Below are 20,330 nucleotides of genomic sequence, written 5' to 3'. Positions count from 1 at the left end.
TCGTGGTCAAAAGTTTTGAGAATGACACAAGTATTGGTCTTCACAAAGTTTGCTGCTACAGTGTTTTTAGATATTTTTGTCAGATGTTACTATGGTATACTGAAGTATAATTACAAGCATTCCATAAGTGTCAAAGGCTTTTATTGACAATTACATTAAGTTTATGCAAAGAGTCAATATTTGCAGTGTTGACCCTTCTTTTTCAAGACCTCTGCAATCCGCCCTGGCATGCTGTCAATTAATTTCTGGGCCACATCCTGACTGATGGCAGCCCATTCTTGCATAATCAATGCTTGGAGTTTGTCAGAATTTGTGGGTTTTTGTTTGTCCACCCGCCTCTTGAGGATTGACCACAAGTTCTCAATGGGATTAAGGTCTGGGGAGTTTCCTGGCCATGGACCCAAAATGTCGATGTTTTGTTCCCCGAGCCACTTAGTTATCACTTTTGCCTTAAGGCGAGGTGCTCCATCATGCTGGAAAAGGCATTGGTCGTCACCAAACTGTTCTTGGATGGTTGGGAGAAATTGCTCTCGGAAGATGTGTTGGTACCATTCTTTATTCATGGCTGTGTTCTTAGGCAAAATTGTGAGTGAGCCCACTCCCTTGGCTGAGAAGCAACCCCACACATGAATGGTCTCAGGATGCTTTACTGTTGGCATGACAAAGGACTGATGGTAGCGCTCACCTTGTCTTCTCCGGATAAGCTTTTTTCCGGATGCCCCAAACAATCGGAAAGGGGATTCATCAGAGAAAATGACTTTACCCCAGTCCTCAGCAGTCCAAACCCTGTACCTTTTGCAGAATGTCAGTCTGTCCCTGATGTTTTTCCTGGAGAGAAGTGGCTTCCTCGCTGCCCTTCTTGACACCAGGCCATCCTCCAAAAGTCTTTGCCTCACTGTGTGTGCAGATGCACTCACACCTGCCTGCTGCCATTCCTGAGCAAGCTCTGCACTGGTGGTGCCCCGATCCCGCAGCTGAATCAACTTTAGGAGACGGTCCTGGCGCTTGCTGGACTTTCTTGGGCGCCCTGAAGCCTTCTTCACAACAATTGAACCTTTCTCCTTGAAGTTCTTGATGATCCGATAAATGGTTGATTTAGGTGCAATCTTACTAGCAGCAATATCCTTCCCTGTGAAGCCCTTTTTGTGCAAAGCAATGATGACGGCACGTGTTTCCTTGCAGGTAACCATGGTTAACAGAGGAAGAACAATGATTTCAAGCACCACCCTCCTTTTTAAAGCTTCCAGTCTGTTATTCTAACTCAATCAGCATGACAGAGTGATCTCCAGCCTTGTCCTCGTCAACACTCTCACCTGTGTTAACGAGAGAATCAGTGACATGATGTCAGCTGGTCCTTTTGTGGCAGGGCTGAAATGCAGTGGAAATGTTTTTGGGGGATTAAGTTCATTTTCATGGCAAAGAGGGACTTCGCAATTCATCTGATCACTCTTCATAACATTCTGGAGTATATGCAAATTGACATCATAAAAACTGAGGCAGCAGATTGTGAAAATTTATATTTGTGTCATTCTCAAAACTTTTGACCGCGACTGTAGGTAGCCTTTATCCTTATAAATCAAATACTGTGTGAGATCTAAAGGTTTATAACCTAAGCCAGATAGAATCTACAGTGCCATGAAAAAGTATTTGTCCCCTTTCTGATTTTCTCTATTTTTGCACTGGATGTTATCAGATCTTCAACCAAAACCTTATATTAAAGGGAACCAGAGTTTACAAATAACAAGAAACTGGATACCTATTTTATTTCATTAACAAAGTTAGGCTTCACCCAATTCCCCTGTGTGAAAAAGTAATTGCCCCCTTACACTCAAAATGGTTGTGCCACCTTTTGCTGCAATCACTGCAACCAAATGCTTCCTGTAGTTGTTGATCAGTCTATCACATTGCTGTGGAGGAGTTTTGGCCCACTGTTGCATGCAGAACAGCTTTAACTCAGCGACATTTGTGGGGTTTCAAGTATGAACTGCTCGTTTCAAGTCCTGCCACAACATCTCAATTGGGATTAGGTCTGGACTTCGACTTTAAAATGTGTGTTTTTAGCCATTTTCATGTAAACTTGATTGTGTGTTTTGGATCATTGTCTTGCTGCATGACGCAGCTGCGCTTCAGCTCAAAGACTGATGGGGCCCATTATGCCTGGCGAAAACCAAACACTGCATTCCACAGTAAGAACCTTATACCAACGGTCAAGCGTGGTGGTGGTGTGATGGTTTGGGGATGCTTTGCTGCCTCAGGACCTGGACAACTTGCCTTAAAAGAAGGAACCATGAATTCTGCTCTGTATCAGAGAATTCTACAGGAGAATGTCAGGCCATCAGTCTGTGAGCTGAAGATTAAGCGCAGCTGGGTCATGCAGCAAGACAATTATCCAAAACACACAATCAATTCTACATGAAAATGGCAAAAAATTAATAAAATAATTGACGTTTTGGAATGCCCTAGTCAAAGTCCAGACCTAATCCCAATTGAGATGTTGTGGCAGGACTTGAAACGAGCAGTTCATGCTTGAAAACCCACATGTCGCTGAGTTAAAGCAATTCTACATGGAAGAGTGGGTCAGAATTCCTCCACAACTACGTGACAGACTGATCAACAACTGCAGGAAGCGTATGGTTGGAGTCATTGCAGCTAAAGGTGGCACAACTAGTTAGTGTAAGGGGGCAATTACTTTTTCACACAGGGGCATTGGGTGTTGCATAACTTTGTTTATGAAATAAGTATGTCATTGTTGAGTTTATTTGTTCACTCAGGTTCCCTTTATCTAATATTATGTTATAGTTGAAGATCTGATAACATTCGGTATCAAAAATATGCAAAAGTAGAAGAGACGTAGCTTGTTGTCAGTGGGTTTTATAGGTCTACCATGTGTAATGCGGGTGCTCTGTCGTACTATGTAATGTAGGAGTGTGTAATAATAATGTAAAGGGTACTGTAGCTGAAATATACCTTCAGTTTCTCCAAGAAGCCTCCTTTGCCAAAGCCTCCGAAGACGCGTGCCAATTTAGGAGTGGGGGGTTTGGGTCCGAACAGCGCCAGTCCTTTCTTCTTTTCAACCTCAGCCTTAGCACCAGCTGGACCCTTCGCCTTCATCAGTTTCCTTTCAGAGTCACAACAGTCAACGATCTCAAAGAGACACACAACGATCACAATCTTGTAGAGCGGTTGATCAAAAACACACAGAACTTGATTTCATTCTGACATGTCTAACTATACATTCTTAGTATAGGTCTCATACCTTAGCTAGCTCACACAAAGAGCTTACCTTCCTTTCTTGGCCAGCACTCTCTGGGAATTTGGGTAGTGGACCAAGATGTCAACCAGGTCTTTCTTATCCAGGACAAAAAGGTTGACGAAGCCGTGAGCTTTTACGTTAGCCGTCCTTCTGTTCCCGCCGTCTTTGGCAGACTGTAGCAGACTGAGGAAGAGCACCGATTCAGAACTCTGATTGAAGATCCTCGACCAACACTCACACTTAGAAGTTAATCTGTAATAGTAACCCTCTGGGCACAGACATCAGTTCTACATCTGGTTTTGATTTACATTTGTTTGAGTTGTCAACTAATGTGAATTCGATGAAGAAAACATATATAATGTCATTGGATTTAAGTTAAAAGTTGGGTGACAAAAATATGAAATTCCCTTACATTGACTTTTCAAATCTAATCAGTTTTCCACGTTGATTCAAAGTCAATCACATAGATTTGGGGGGTTGAAATGATGTGGAAACAACTTTGATTCAACCAGATTTTGCCCAGTGGGAATCTCTTCTACTGGAGTTTAATATTATTACATTGGAATATTGTAGTGTAATGATATAATGATAATACCTGATTTCTCCAAACACACAGCCGGCCTTTAGCGTCACAAACACAATGGAGTTATCTGGTCCACCAACCACCTGCACCTCTCCACCCTTTATGATGTACATCTCTTTACCAATGTCACCCTATAGAAGACAACGATCAAACAGAACAGAGATTGGAAAATGTAGTTTAAAATCACAGGGTGGTGTTGAGGATGTTCTGAAATTACATAGACTTTTATCCTCATTTCATTGGACCTTAAAAGCCCCTCCCTCATGGAAGAAAGCATCATAACTGTCATACCAAAAGAGGGTAAAGACAAAGAACATATCAGTAATTATAGGCCAATTTTGAATTATGACTATAAACTATACACCTCGATTATTACCAAGGGCCTTGAAAGCTTTATGCCGGATCTAATTGAGTTGGACTAAACTGGGTTTATTAGAGGACGTCAAACCCAAGATAACATCAGAAGATCTCTACATATCATCAATCAGATTAAGGAAAAAAATTCAGAAGCACTATTAGTCCGTTTAGATGCAGAAAAGGCATTCGCTAGCGTTAATTTGACATATCATGTTTTAAAGCGATTTGACTTTAAAAAGGACGCAATCCAATGTTTTAAAACATTTATCATTAAAGTGAAAGTAATTTTACAACACGGCACACGTCAGGGATGTTGCGCCTCACCTGAGTTATTTGCCTTGTATATTGAGCCCCTTGCCCAAGCGATAAAGCCAAATTATGAATTACAAGGTATTAGCATCAGAGGAAAAGAGCATAAAATTGCCTTGTATGCTGATGATGTGCTAGTTTACATGACTGACCCCAACACTTGCTTCTCAAAACGAATGAACATTCTGGAAGAATATGGTTATTATTCAGGATACAAACTTATTTTACCCTTTAATTCTACCCCATTGGTTTCAACTGGAATTCCAAAAAGGTTACATATCTAGGGGTAAACCTGAACAAAGGATATTTCAAAGCTATACACAGTGTACAAAACATTAACCCCCCCCACCCCCTTAAAAATCCTTCCTCCCCTTCATCTACACTGATTGAAATGGATTTAACAAGTGACATCAATAAGGCATCATAGCGTTCAACTGGTCAGTCTGTAATGGAAGGAGTAGGTGTTCATAATATTTTCTACACTCAGTATATATAACTAATTATAAACCAATTATCCTAAATATTCATAAACATATACAGTAGAAAGATGGTCCCTTCTCCTTTTAGATTTCAGCTCTATAATAGAGACAGTTAAATGAATATTCTCCCCAGATTGGTTTACCTATTCCAGTCTCTACCAGTTGCGGTACCCCTGAAACAATTCAATCTGTGGGACAAGTTAATATCACGGTTCATTTGAAGGAAACCAAGGATTTAGATATTCGACTCTTCAGCTCCCTAAAGACAAAGGGGGATGGCACTACCTAATCTTAGGGAATATTACTTAGCTGCACAATTTAGGCCAACAGTGTGTTGGTGTGACTCGCAATACAGTGCTATATGGAAAGATATTGAGGCTGCCGTTCAAGGTCGCCCAATCCAGTATGTACAGTTGAAGTCGGAAGTTTACATACACTTAGGTTGGAGTCATTAAAACTCGTTTTTCAACCACTCCTCAAATTTCTTGTTAACAAACTATAGTTTTGGCAAGTCGGTTAGGACATCTACTTTGTGCATGACACAAGTAATTTTTCCAACAATTGTTTACAGACAGATTATTTCACTTAAAATTCACTGTATCACAATTCCAGTGGGTCAGAAGTTGACTGCCTTTAAACAGCTTGGAAAATTCCAGAAAATGTCATGGCTTTAGAAGCTTCTGATAGGCTAATTGACATAATTTGAGTCAATTGGATGTGTACCTGTTGATGTATTTCAAGGCCTACCTTCAAACTCAGTGCCTCTTTGCTTGACATCATGGGAAAATCAAAAGAAGTCAGCCAAGACCTCAGAAAATAAATTGTAGTCTGGTTCATCCTTGGGAGCAATTTCCAAATGCCTGAAGGTACCACGTTCATCTGTACAAACAATAGTACGAAAGTATAAACACCATGGGACCACGCAGCCGTCATACCGCTCAGGAAGGAGACGCGTTCTGTCTCCTAGAGATGAACGTACTTTGGTGCGAAAAGTGCAAATCAATCCCAGAACAACAGCAATGGACCTTGTGAAGATGCTGGAGGAAATAGGTACAAAAGTATCTATATCCACAGTAAAACGAGTCCTATATCGACATGACCTGAAAGGCCGCTCAGCAAGGAAGAAGCCACTGCTCCAAAACCGCCATCAAAAAGCCAGACTACGGTTTGCAACTGCACATTGGGACAAAGATCGTACTTTTTGGAGACATGTCCTCTGGTCTGATGAAACAAAAATAGAACTGTTTGGCCATAATGACCATCGTTATGTTTGGAGGAAAAAGGGGGTAGTTGCAAGCCGAAGAACACCATCCCAACCGTGAAGCATGGGGGTGGCAGCATCATGCTGTGGGGGTGCTTTGCTGCAGGAGGGACTGGTGCACATCACAAAATAGATAGCATCATGAGGAGGAAAATTTTGGATATATTGAAGCAACATCTCAAGACATCAGTCAGGAAGTTAAAGCTTGGTCGCAAATGGGCCTTCCAAATGGACAATGAGCCCAAGCATACTTCCAAAGTTGTGGCAAAATGGCTTAAGGACAACAAAGTCAAGGTATTGGAGTGGCCATCACAAAGCCCTGACCTCAATCCTATAGAACATTTGTGGGCAGAACTGAAAAAGCGTGTGCGAGCAAAGAGGCCTACAAACCTGACTCAGTTACACCTGCTCTGTCAGGAGGAATGGGCCAAAATTCACCCAACTTATTGTGGGAAGCTTGTGGAAGGCTACCCGAAACGTTAGACGCAAGTTAAACAATTTAAAGGCAACGCTACCAAATACTAATTGAGTGTATGTAAACTTCTGACCCACTGGGAATGTGATGAAAGAAATAAAAGCTGAAATAAATCATTCTCTCTCCTATTATTCTGACATTTCACATTCTTAAAATAACTGACCTAAGACAGGGAATTTTTACTAGGATTAAATGTCAGAAATTGTGAAAAACTGAGTTTAAATGTATTTGGCTAAAGTGTATGTAAACTTCTGACTTCAACTGTAGCTGGGGATAAAGACACATTTGGGACATTAACAGGAATACTTAACCCTATATCATCATTTCCACTAGACCTCTGGTTTCGGATGGTGAAACAACACAAGCTGAAAAAGGAAATCAGAATGTTGAAATGGTTTGCGTTTAATCCTAAATTTAAACCAGGTATCTATGATTAAAAAAATAAGGAAAGGACAGAGAGAGGAATGACAGCACTTTGTACCATTGTAGAGGATGGAGAACTCTTAGGTTTTCAGAATTTAAAGGAGAAATATGTATATATATTTCTTCAGATACTTACAGTTAAGGGACTATTTTGAAAAATAGATAAATGTATTCTTCAATACCTAACCAAATATGACTAACCATGTGATTCGAAATGCATATAATCAGGCAATGTCCAAGACGATCTCTTTACTCTGTCATGGCCAGATAGCCTCTAGAAAAGACTCAACTCTTTATATTAAAGCAAAATGGGAAAAGGAACTGAATATAGACATCTCAGAGGAAGACTGGGACAATATATGCAGTACTCAACATACTTCTACAAACTCAAGAACATGGAGAGTTTTATTGGAAAAATATGACCTGTTTTTTTTATCACTCCTAGAATCAAAGGTCAACAGCTAGGTATACAACAGCCATGCTGGCGGCTGTGTGACCATGAAGATACCACCCACACCCATGTTTTTGGGGAATGTCAGAAGATGTCAATGTTTTGGGATAATGTATGTTCGGTGTTAAAAGATGTCCTAGGATATGAAGTCCCTAGAACTGTAATGTACCTTGGTAATGTTCCAGAGAATGTGATGGGCAGTGACAGATACCAGCTAAAAGTAGAAAAGCCATTACCAGAAACTGGTATAAAATAGAAGCCCCACCATTTTAAGAATGGCAAAGTATAATCCAATAAATCTTTAATATGGAAAGCTTGACATATGCTTTAAGACTCCAAAAACCTGTATTCGAAAGTAACTGGGACAAATGGATATCATTCACAAACCAGGAAGACTTGATTAACTAATCTTGTTAACAATACAACATCACAACTCTGTATACTAACTTTATATATTATTCTGTACCTATTGGATGGCAACTTCTGTTTGCTTTTATTTATTCTTTAGTTTCATTGTTTCTGTTGCTTTTTGCTGTATTGTTTTGAAAAAGACTAAAGTCAGTGGAGGCTGCTGAGGGGAGGACGGCTCATAATAATGGCTGCAACGGAGCGAATGGAATGACATCAAACACAAGGAAACCATGTGTTTGATGTATTTGATACCATTCCACCTATTCCGCTCCAGCCATTACCACTAGCCCGTCCTCCCCAATTAAGGTGCCACCAACCTCCTGTGATCCAAGTGTATATAAAGAAATTACATATTGACTATATTATGCAACAGTGACCGTCCCATACACTCACTTTCTTCACCACAAAGTCTCCAGGTAGATATATAATAGACTTGAGCCTCAGCAACATGTCCACCAACATCTGCTTATCACAGCCCTAGGGGACAAAGACATAGAGAAAACAGTCAGATAACATTAAGGCAACATTCAGAGGGTGATGCAGGTGTGCTGTTAGTTGCCTGTTAGCACAAGGAGTCATAATGACATCATGTTAATTTCAACCTATATTTACCTGAAAAAGAGCAATTTTATCGAAGGTGGCAAAGTTTACGTCCACACCAATGGCTGTTCTCATTACAAGAGGCATCTGCTCCAGCAGTACAGACTCGTCTGGAGAGGAAAGGAGAGGGGAGAGGGGGGAGGGGAAAGAGGTAGAGATAGAGAGGGGAGTAAGAGGAAGAAAAATTGTGGGGGGAAAATTGTTTCAAGACATTACTACAGAGCAAATGTACACCATGTTAATTGCCGATTTGCCATAAAATGACATTAACATTATTTACAGCAGGATTATGGCAGCATGGAGTCAAGATTAATTTATTCACCACTTATTTATTGCTTACCCAGCATGCCCTGGGCGTCCCAGGTGTAGTTGTACCAGGTGCGTACTCTGTTCTGCACCAAGTCGGGGATGTCGAAGGTGTTCATGTATTCCACACAGCCATCCATGGAGGCCCGGAAATATGTCTGGCCCTGCGTGGCAGCCCCGATAACATCTCTCATCTTTACCAGAAGAACAAAGAAAATACTTTCAATCCAGGACCACTGGACCACTCACAACAAACCAATGTTGGGGCCAATTCCATTTCAATCTAGTCAATTACATTTGAGTCCATTTCCTCATTTAAAAGAAATGAGGAAAATTAGATTTGGAATGTCACTTCCTGAATTGAAATGGAATTTACCGCAATCATAATTGTTACCAGAGGATGGCTGCCTCTTGCCTGGAGTGCATTCTGCATGTCTTTAGTGATACTGTACCTGTCCAATCAAACTGGAGAACACGAAGACACCAGTGAAGAAGTTGGTCATCTGGAAACAGATCTCAAACACAGAGCCTGGCTCAGGAAGACCCCCGATGTTGATCAGACTACGAACAGCGAAGTAATAACAACGCAGGTACCTGTAGGAAGGATACAGGGGTTTGGAAGAAGACGGTTACTCACACCCCTAATCCACAGTGAAGGCAATGGAGACACTGGTTTAGGGAAAACTACAAATTGAGAAACTGTTAAACTGTAACAGAAGTCTCGGAGACAAGAGACTATATTGGAAGTATAGAATGTTTTACTCCTCGGGATGCAAAATTCTGTTAATTTCCTCATAATTCCAGGTTTTACCAGAAATCCAGGTTGGAATATTCCCAAAATCAGGAGAGAATAAGCAGGAATCCTGGAATCCTCCTACCAGGAATTCTGGAAAACCTGGCAATTTTGAAACCCTATATACTCTACACAATAATATACGTACGCGGTTCCCTCTCCATTGTAGACCCATTTGGAGGTGCCGATGCCAAGGTACACTGATGCCACGTAGTAGAAACAGGCGTTGAGATGGAGCATGAACAGCAAGTAGCCAGTGGTGCGACCAACTCTGAACAAACACAGGGAAGAAGAAGAGGTCTTAGATAATGGTTTTCTGTTGCGGGTGTGGTAAAGCTATTCTAGCATTCTCCATTCATCCAGTATCATCATCTTCATCATTCACACATCTAACTAGACTAAAGTATAACATTACATTAGTATGCCACATAGCAGACACTTCCATTCTATAGATTTAAAAAAATTCACATCTGAAATTATTCGCACCCTTGATAAAGATGAGCAAAATATACTGTATAAAATAAATAATACAAACCGAACTACAGTATATTGTCAGCAAATTTTGGGGGAACATTTTATTATTTTATACTAATACAATAAACATCTAAAAAAGATTGGTGTCAAGGAGGAAGACTATCCGTACCAAACTTTAAATTGTATTTCCAGGCGCTTGCATTTTTCCCCATCCTAAATTGGTTTAGAAATGATTATTCTGCACCCTGGCAGAGTATAGAGAGACATTTGGTGTCTCCTATTGCCCTGGAACAGGTGGTCTCCACTGATATATCCCTTAAGAATGTAAACTACGCTTTGGTCCTATTACTGCTAACACAATTTCCATTTGGTGCAACATTTCAAAACAATGTAACTGGGAATCAAAATGGCGTGCCCATACTCCAATATTTCACAATAATGGCTTGCAATCTGGAGGGCGGCCTTTTGCATCCCCCCAATGGTCCAGATGTGGAATCCGTACCCTTACCGATATCATAGACAGTAATGGTTTGAGAACATTCCAAGATTTGAAAGATACATACACATTACCGGGCAACTCCTTTTTATATACTGAACAAAAATGCACTGCTCAAAAAAATTATGGGAACACTTAAACAACACAATGCAACTCCAAGTCAATCACACTTCTGTGAAATCAAACTGTCCACTTAGGAAGCAACACTGATTGACAATAAATGTCACATGCTGTTGTGCAAATGGAATAGACAACAGGTGGAAATTATAGGCAATTAGCAAGACACCCCCAATAAAGGACTGGTTTTGCAGGTGGTGACCACAGACCACTTCTCAGTTCCTATGCTTCCTGGCTGATGTTTTGGTCACTTTTGAATGCTGGCGGTGCTTTCACTCTAGTGGTAGCATGAGACGGAGTCTACAACCCACACAAGTGGCTCAGGTAGTGCAGCTCATCCAGGATGGCACATCAACGCGAGCTGTGGCAAGAAGGTTTGCTGTGTCTGTCAGCGTAGTGTCCAGAGCATGGAGGCGCTACCAGGAGACAGGCCAGTACATCAGGAGATGTGGAGGAGGCTGTAGGAGGGCAACAACCCAGCAGCAGGACTGCTACCTCCGCCTTTGTGCAAGGAGGAGCAGGAGGAGCACTGCCAGAGCCCTGCAAAATGACCTCCAGCAGGCCACAAATGTGCATGTGTCTGCTCAAACGGTCAGAAACAGACTCCATGAGGGTGCTATGAGGGCCCGACGTCCACAGGTGGGGGTTGTGCTTACAGCCCAACACCGTGCAGGACGTTTGGCATTTGCCAGAGAACACCGAGATTGGCAAATTCGCCACTGGCGACCTGTGCTCTTCACAGATGAAACCAGGTTCACACTGAGCATGTGACAGACGTGACAGAGTCTGGAGACGCCGTGGAGAACGTTCTGCTGCCTGCAACATCCTCCAGCATGACCGGTTTGGCAGTGGGTCAGTCATGGTGTGGGGTGGCATTTCTTTGGGGGGCCGCACAGCCCTCCATGTGCTCGCCAGAGGTAGCCTGACTGCCATTAGGTACCGAGATGAGATCCTCAGACCCCTTGTGAGACCATATGCTGGTGCGGTTGGCCCTGGGTTCCTCCTAATGCAAGACAATGCTAGATCTCATGTGGCTGGAGTGTGTCAGCAGTTCCTGCAAGAGGAAGGCATTGATGCTATGGACTGGCCCGCCCGTTCCCCAGACCTGAATCCAATTGAGCACATCTGGGACATCATGTCTCGCTCCATCCACCAACGCCACGTTGCACCACAGACTGTCCAGGAGTTGGCGGATGCTTTAGTCCAGGTCTGGGAGGAGATCCCTCAGGAGACCATCCGCCACCTCATCAGGAGCATGCCCAGGCGTTGTAGGGAGGTCATACAGGCACGTGGAGGCCACACACACTACTGAGCCTCATTTTGACTTGTTTTAAGGACATTACATCAAAGTTGGATCAGCCTGTAGTGTGGTTTTCCACTTTAATTTTGAGGGTGACTCCAAATCCAGACCTCCAAGGGTTGATAAATTTGATTTCCATTGATAATTTTTGTGTGATTTTGTTGTCAGCACATTCAACTATGTAAAGAAAAAAGTATTTAATAAGATTATTTAATTCATTCAGATCTAGGATGTGTTATTTTAGTATTCCCTTAATTTTTTTGAGCAGTGTATAAACGCAACATGCAACAATTTCAATGTTACAGCTCACATAAGGAAATCAGTCAATTTAAATAAATAAATTAGGCCCTAATGTATGGATTTCACATGATTGGGCAGGGGCGCAGCCATGGGTGGGCTTGGGAGGGCATAGGCTGGGGAACCAGGCCCAGCCAATCAGAATGAGTTTTTCCCCACAAAGGGGCTTTATTACAGACTCCTCAGTTTCATCAGCTGTACGGGTGGCTGGTCTCAGATTATCCCACAGGTAAAGAAGCCGGATGTGGAGGTCCTGGGCTGGCGTGGTTACACGTGGTCTGCGGTTGTGAGGCCGGTTGGATGTACTGCCAAATTCTCTAAATTGACGTTAGAGGCGGCTTATAGTAGAGAAATTAACATTCAACTCTCTGGCAACAGCTCTGGTGGACATTCCTGCAGTCAGAATGCCAATTGCATGCTCCCTCAATTTGAGACATCTGTGGTGTTGTGTTACAAAACTCCACATTGTAGAGTGGATGGATTATCTTGGCAAAGGAGCAATGCTTACTAACAGTGATGTAAACAAATTTGTACACAACATTTGAGAGAAATAAGCTTTTTGTGCATATGGAATATTTCTGGAATATTTTACTTCAGCTCATGAAACATGGGACCAACACTTTGTTGCGTTTATATTTTTGGTCAGTATATATTTACAATTTAGGTCAGCTATGTTGGCTTATGGAGTCCCTTGGGAAACGCAACTACCGAAACATTCAATGATGGGATTTATAAAATAAATTATCTGGGCTCCCGAAAGGACTGATCGCTATAATATATCAACAACTTTTGGAAAGCTCATTCTGAGCTAGCCATTAAAAAAAGTATGGTCCACAGATCTAACTGAATCTGAACCACCCTTTAACTGGAACAGAATATGGAAAAATATGACTTTGGAAAGTGTACATATTCTATCTATCAAGTTTACATCTAAATGTTGTATAACATATATTATTAAGTATGAGAGTATTTTGGTGAAGATAGGAATGTGATTTTAGTCTTCTAATGAGATAATAGTTTTTCATAAACTATGCAGTGACTAGCCACGCTCCGAGTGACATCAGAGATCGTGTCATCACCCAGAGGGCACGATCTTTTACCCAGAGGGCATAAAAAGCCTTGAAAAACAAATCAACCTTTAGACCAGCAGACGTGAATCGTGAAGCGCTAAACGTTGCAAATGGTTGAATTTCTACCAGACCAGGAAGCCAAGAAAACGTGAGACATTAGTCCACACGTTTAAAATGGAGAAACTCTGAAACTCTCAACCTCTACACAAGGTGAAGAAGAAGATAATGCACTAGACCGTTAAACAACTTCTGTGGTGCCCAAAATTCTTAATGAATGAATTGTTACTTAATTTAATCAAGTGACAATTAAACATAGTTAGGTGATTCGATAAATAACAGTCATACGTTAAAGTAAGTCACGTCACGACACTGTATTTAACACCAAGGAAACATTTTATGATGAAATTGGCCGGAACTCCCTACTGTTCACTGTGTCCCCTAAATCAGGTAAGCGGGGTGGGAAGCGAGGTGGTGGGGAGGGAGGAAGATGCAGGCGGGTGGATGGGGACTGATTGGGGGAATGGGTTTGGGTTATCTTTGTATGCATTTATTTGATTGTTTTTGTACCTGTAACCTCCCTCTGAAAAATAACATAACAAAACGGAATAAAAAGTTGGTCACAAAAAACAAAAAAAGATAAGTGTCAAAAGGATTGGCACCCTTAACGATTCTTATAATAAAATCAAACGAAATGTAATCTGCATTAACATTCACATTTTTTTATTAATCTAAATTTAAGGAATTGTATTGTGGCCTTTCATGGATTTCTGTTTCACTGGAGTATAAAAACGAGTTAATGCGCATGTAAAATCAATTTGTCATCCATCACCACGGGCAAAGAACTCACACAAATGAAAGGACAACTAGTTGTTGACTTTCAATAATCAGGCAAATGGGTACAAAAAAACGACTGAAAATGAAATATACCATGTACCACTACTATGGCAACAATTAACAAGTTTAAAACTACTGGAACAGTGGTAAACTTGCCCGGTAGAAGACCCAAGTGTATCTTCTCCCCACTCACAGTGAGGAAGATGGTTCGGGAGGCAAAGAAAAGTCCAAGGAAAAGAGTTGGAGAATTACAGAACTTGGTCGCATCTTGGGTCACCAAGTCTCCAAATCTACAATTAGACACCACCTCCATACCAATAGGCTATTTGGAAGGGTTGCCATGAAAAAGCCTTTACTGAGAGCAACCAACAAATGTAAACACCTGGAGTTTTCTAAACACCATTGGCACTTAGATTGGAACTACAGTGGCTTGTGAAAGTATTCACCCCCTTGGCATTTTTCCTATTTTGTTGCCTTACAACCGGGAATTAAAATGGATTTTTGGGGGGTTTGTATCATTTGATTTACACAACATGCCTACCACTTTGAAGATGCAAAATATTTGTTTTTGTGAAACAAGAAATAAGACAAAAAAACAGAACTTGAGCATGCATAACTATTCATCTGACCAGAGTACCTTCTTCCATATGTTTGGGGAGTTTCCCACATGCCTTTTGGCGAACACCAAACGTTTGCTTATTTTTTTTCTTTAAGCAATGGCTTTTTTCTGGCCACTCTTCCGTAAAGCCCAGCTCTGTGGAGTGTACGGCTTAAAGTGGTCCTGTGGTGCTTTGCAGCTCCTTCAGGGTTATTTTTGGTCTCTTTGTTGCCTCTGATTAATGCCCTCCTTGCCTGGTCCGTGAGTTTTGGTGGGCGGCCCTGTCTTGGCAGGTTTGTTGTGGTGCCATATTCTTTCCATTTTTTATAATGTATTTAATAGTGCTGCGTGGGATGTTCAAAGTTTCTGATATTTTTTTATAACCCTGATCTGCACTTCTCCACAACTTTGTCCCTGACCTGTTTGGAGAGCTCCTTGGTCTTCATGGTGCCGCTTGCTTGGTGGTGCCCCTTACTTAGTGGTGTTGCAGACTCTGGGGCCTTTCAGAATAGGTATATATACAGAGATCATGTGACACTTAAATTGCACACAGGTGGACTTTATTTAACTAATTATGTGACTTCTGAAGGTAATTGGTTGCACCAGATCTTATTTAGGGGCTTCATAGCAAAGGGGGTGAATACATATGCACGCACCACTTTTCCGTTATTTATTTTTAATAATTTTTTGAAACAAGTTATTTTTGGACAATTTTGTGAATGTCCATTACATGAAATACAAATACAAATCGATTTAAATTACAGGTTGTAATGAAACAAAATAGGAAAAACGCCAAGGGGGATGAATACTTTTGCAAGGCAGGTGCTATATAACCGGTTGCTATGGTCAGGTGAGATTAAAATAGAGCTCTTTGGTCACGCACACCAATGGAGGGTTTGGCTTCAAAAGAAGGATGCATATGCAGAAAATAACCTCATACTTACTGTAAACATGGTGTTGGGTCATTGATGGTATGGGGCTGTTTTGCTTCTACTGGTACTGGGGCCCTTGTTAAGGTCAACGGCATCATGAACTCTACAAAGTACCAGGACATTTTAGCCAAAAACATGGTTGTCTCTGCCAGGAGGCTGAAACTTGGCCACAAGTGGATCTTCCAGCAAGATAATGACCCCAAGCACACATCAAAATACACACAATGGTTAATTGACCACATAATCAACATTTTGTAATGGCCATCTCAGTCTCCGGAATTGAACCCCATTGAAAACCTGTGGTTTGAATTGAAAAGGACAGTCCATAAGCGCAGACCGAAGGATATCAAGGATCTGTAAATATTCTGTATGGAATGGTCTAAGATCTTTCCCAATGTGTTCTCCAATCTCATAAAACATTATAGAAAAAGGCTAAGTGCTGTTATCCTTGCAAGGTTCAATAAAATATTTTCCCCTGAGCAATTGTATTAGTATAAAATAATATACATTTCCCTTTTTTTGCATACAATATAGCTCAGTATTTGCATTATTTATTTTATACAGTATTTTTGCTCATCTTTATCAAGGGTGCCAACAATTTTGAATTTGACTGTATTTGTTTGATGGGTGTACCTCCAGATGTAAGCCTTGGCCATGATACTCTCAAGCCGATCGCTGAACTCGAAAAACATATCAATCTGCGAAACGAAAGCCAGAAAAATATTGGTACAGCAAATGTCATGAGAGAACAAAATAAACAAATTGTATCTATTATCAGATGTATTATCAATGTAATGTAATCCATCATTCTTTTTTAATACTGAGAGACAGCATACGTCGAAGCTTCATAGGTGTGCATGCATGTTGTTCCCCAAACACTATCTAATGTCCTAATGCCACCCTCTAGTCTAATGTAATCTATAGCAATTTAATAGAAGATGAAGAACAAAACATATCATGTTTGGTGGTAAAGAAGATAACTGCAGTGTCTACCCTCAGTAGACGGTTGAGTCTGTATAAAGCAGAGAATCCAAACGGGATACCTAGCAAATCGAATGGGATGATGCTGATCATATCCAACTGCCCCAACAGAAAGAAAATACAACGTTTAGTGGAAATAATATACTCATCATGAAACAAGCACAACATATCTATCTACAGTACAGTACATGGTCTTGATATTTCTACATCAATATGTGTGATATGTTACTTGAATTATGCCTCGAAGTGGAATGAACAATGTTGCACTGTGTGTTTCTCTGTATACTATAATATACGCTGAGGGAATACCATCAACAAGGTTTATAGGTGTACACAAGATGAAAGTGAGATAAATGATGAAATAAGAGCTTACATTAAACCTCGAAATCTCTCGATAATGTGGCTTCGTCATAGTCCGGTCTTTCTGAAATATAACATGAAGTCTTATTAACCTGTATGTTTCTCTACATTACGCTGGAGTTGTTGCCTAATAATATAATATATGTTAGAAGTGCATACAAAACATATGCATGCACACTTGAACATACACACACTTGCATGTACGAACACACACGCAGAAACACATACAAACACATACAAACACACCAGTGGAGGCTGCTGAGAACGGCTCATAATAATGGCTGGAATGGAATAAATTGAATGGTATCAAAAACATGGTTTTCATGTGTTTGTTACCATTCCAGTCACTCCATTCCATACATTGTACTCCATTCCAGCCATTATTAAGAGCCGTCCTCCCCTCAGCAGCCTCCACTGAAACACACACACACACAATATCAAGTCCTTCATCTCTCTCTAGTGATATTTAGAATGACTTACAATAATGTCTCCTCCTTTCACAAACTGCAGTCGTGGCTGCCAGAGGATGATATCTATGACATTGACACTGTCAGCAAGAATGTCAGCAATTATCCAGAAAGGAATGGACGCTGGAGTATGGATGGGAAAGACCAAACGAACCGGTGTAAACCAAATGTTGTAGTTGAACGCCAAACTTACAAGTGTTATCCAAGCAATATACTTGCGATCTAGAGAGAGAGAGAGAGAGAAAAATGAATGAATCAATGTGAAAGAAGCTGAAATGCACTGTGTAGTCCATACCTCCTCTTGTAGTGTGGTGTGTATCTGTAGGGTAGTATCTCTAGGGTAGTTTGTATCTGTAGGGTAGTATCTCTAGGGTAGTGGTTATCTGTAGGGTAGTATCTCTAGGGTAGTGTGTATCTGTAGGGTAGTGTGTATCTGTAGGGTAGTATCTCTAGGGTAGTGTGTATCTCTAGGGTAGTGTGTATCTGTAGGGTAGTGTGTATCTGTAGGGTAGTATCTCTAGGGTAGTGTGTATCTCTAGGGTAGTGTGTATCTGTAGGGTAGTATCTCTAGGGTAGTGGTTATCTGTAGGGTAGTATCTCTAGGGTAGTGTGTATCTGTAGGGTAGTGTGTATCTGTAGGGTAGTATCTCTAGGGTAGTGTGTATCTCTAGGGTAGTGTGTATCTGTAGGGTAGTGTGTATCTGTAGGGTAGTATCTCTAGGGTAGTGTGTATCTCTAGGGTAGTGTGTATCTGTAGGGTAGTATCTCTAGGGTAGTGTGTATCTGTAGGGTAGTATCTCTAGGGTAGTGTGTATCTCTAGGGTAGTGTGTATCTGTAGGGTAGTATCTCTAGGGTAGTGTGTATCTGTAGGGTAGTATCTCTAGGGTAGTGTGTATCTGTAGGGTAGTATCTCTAGGGTAGTGTGTATCTGTAGGGTAGTATCTCTAGGGTAGTGTGTATCTGTAGGGTAGTATCTCTAGGGTAGTGTGTATCTGTAGGGTAGTATCTGTAGGGTAGTGTGTATCTGTAGGGTAGTATCTCTAGGGTAGTGTGTATCTGTAGGGTAGTATCTCTAGGGTAGTGTGTATCTGTAGGGTAGTATCTCTAGGGTAGTGTGTATCTGTAGGGTAGTATCTCTAGGGTAGTGTGTATCTGTAGTGTGTAGCTGTAGTGTGTAGCTGTAGTGTAGTGTGCAGCTGTATTGTGTATATGTAGTATGTAGCTGTAGTGTGTAACTTTAGTGCAGTGTGTATCTGTAGTGTGTAGCTGCCCTTACAGAAAAAACACATGCATTTCCGTGATAACGTGTGACGTTAATGTGATAACGTGACAACATGTGAAATCAACATTTGATAACATGAAACTACATATGAAAACATGATCTCATGTGAAATAAATTTGACACCATGGGGGGGATGCAAAATTTCAACAAAGTCATATTTTGATTTTCACATCTGAAAGTTTTTCACATGTAAAAATGTGAGTTCGATTTTAACATCTGCAAGGTTGTAAACGTGGAAATTCAATTTTCCCATGTGAACGTTTTTCCCATGTGAAACTGCAACGGTGAAAAGGTGATGTTAACATGTGAACTCAACAGTGCATTCAGAAAGTATTCAGACCCCTTCACTTTTTCCAAATGTTTTCCAAATGAAATTCGTTATTTACATAACTATTCAGACCCTTTGCTATGCGATTCGAAATTGAGCTGTTTCCACAGATTTTTTTATTTTTATTTATCTTACCTTTATTTAACGAGGCAAGTCAGTTAAGAACAAATTCTTATTTACAATTACGGCCTACACCGGCCAAACCCAGACGACGCTGGGCCAATTGTGCGCCGCCCTATGGGACTCCCAATCACGGCCGGTTGTGATACAGCCTGGAATCAAACCAGGGAGTCTGTAGTGACGCCTCAAGCACTGAGATGCAGTGCCTTAGACCGCTGCGCCATCCTTGAGATGTTTCTACAACTTGCTTGGCGTCCACCTGTGGTAAATTCATTTGATTAGACATGATTTGGAAAGGCACATACCTGTCTATATAAGCTCCCACAGTTGACAATGCATGTCAGAGCAAAAACCAAGCCACGAGGTCGAAGGAATTGTCCGTATTGCTCCGAGACAAGATTGTGTCGAGGCACAGATCTGGGGAAGGGGTACCAAAAAATGTCTGCAGCATTGAAGGTCCCCAAGAACACAGTGGCCTCTATCATTCTTAAATGGAAGAAGTTTGGAACCACCAAGACTCTTCCTAGAGCTGGCCGCCCAGCCAAACTGAGCAATCGGGGGAGAAGGGCCTTGGTCAGGGAGGTGACCAAGAACCTGTTGGTCACTCTGACAGAGCTCCAGAGTTCCTCTGTGGCGATGGGAGAACCTTCCAGAAGACAACCATCTCTGCAGCACTCCACCAAACAGGCATTTATGGTAGAGTGGCCAGACAGAAGCCAGTCCTCAGTAGAAGGCACATGACAGCCAGCTTGGAGTTAGCCAAAAGGCACCTAAAGGACTCTCAGACCATGAGAAACAAGATTCTCCGGTCTGATGAAACCATAATTGAACTCTTTGGCCTGAATACCAAGCGTCACGTCTGGAGGAAACCTGGCACCATCCCTACGGTGAAGCATGGTGGTGGCAGCATCATGCTGTGCGGATGTTTTTCAGTGGCAGGGACTGGGAGACTAGTCAGGATCGAGGGAAAGA

At 41.4% G+C, this 20,330-nt stretch overlaps 1 protein-coding gene across 1 annotated transcript in view; it reads right to left on the bottom strand.

The window, feature by feature from the left end:
- The window catches only part of LOC121549931 (cyclic nucleotide-gated cation channel beta-3-like), a 37,437-nt gene that overhangs the window by 1,453 nt on the left and 15,654 nt on the right, over positions 1-20,330 (bottom strand). The window contains exons 6-17 of the mRNA XM_041861922.2: positions 17,641-17,849; positions 17,174-17,224; positions 16,813-16,899; positions 16,453-16,517; positions 9,850-9,972; positions 9,361-9,502; positions 8,943-9,102; positions 8,615-8,712; positions 8,396-8,479; positions 3,849-3,967; positions 3,284-3,436; positions 2,968-3,118 (exon numbers count right to left, since the gene is read on the bottom strand). Coding sequence (XP_041717856.2) covers positions 2,968-3,118; positions 3,284-3,436; positions 3,849-3,967; positions 8,396-8,479; positions 8,615-8,712; positions 8,943-9,102; positions 9,361-9,502; positions 9,850-9,972; positions 16,453-16,517; positions 16,813-16,899; positions 17,174-17,224; positions 17,641-17,849 — 1,442 coding nt within the window. The remainder of the gene's footprint in view (positions 1-2,967; positions 3,119-3,283; positions 3,437-3,848; positions 3,968-8,395; positions 8,480-8,614; positions 8,713-8,942; positions 9,103-9,360; positions 9,503-9,849; positions 9,973-16,452; positions 16,518-16,812; positions 16,900-17,173; positions 17,225-17,640; positions 17,850-20,330) is intronic.

Source organism: Coregonus clupeaformis, chromosome 34 (genome assembly GCF_020615455.1).
Source record: "Coregonus clupeaformis isolate EN_2021a chromosome 34, ASM2061545v1, whole genome shotgun sequence".
Classification (NCBI taxonomy): Eukaryota; Metazoa; Chordata; class Actinopteri; order Salmoniformes; family Salmonidae; genus Coregonus; species Coregonus clupeaformis.
Note: the sequence above shows the minus strand (reverse complement) of the source record. Positions and strands in the feature narration are given on the sequence as shown.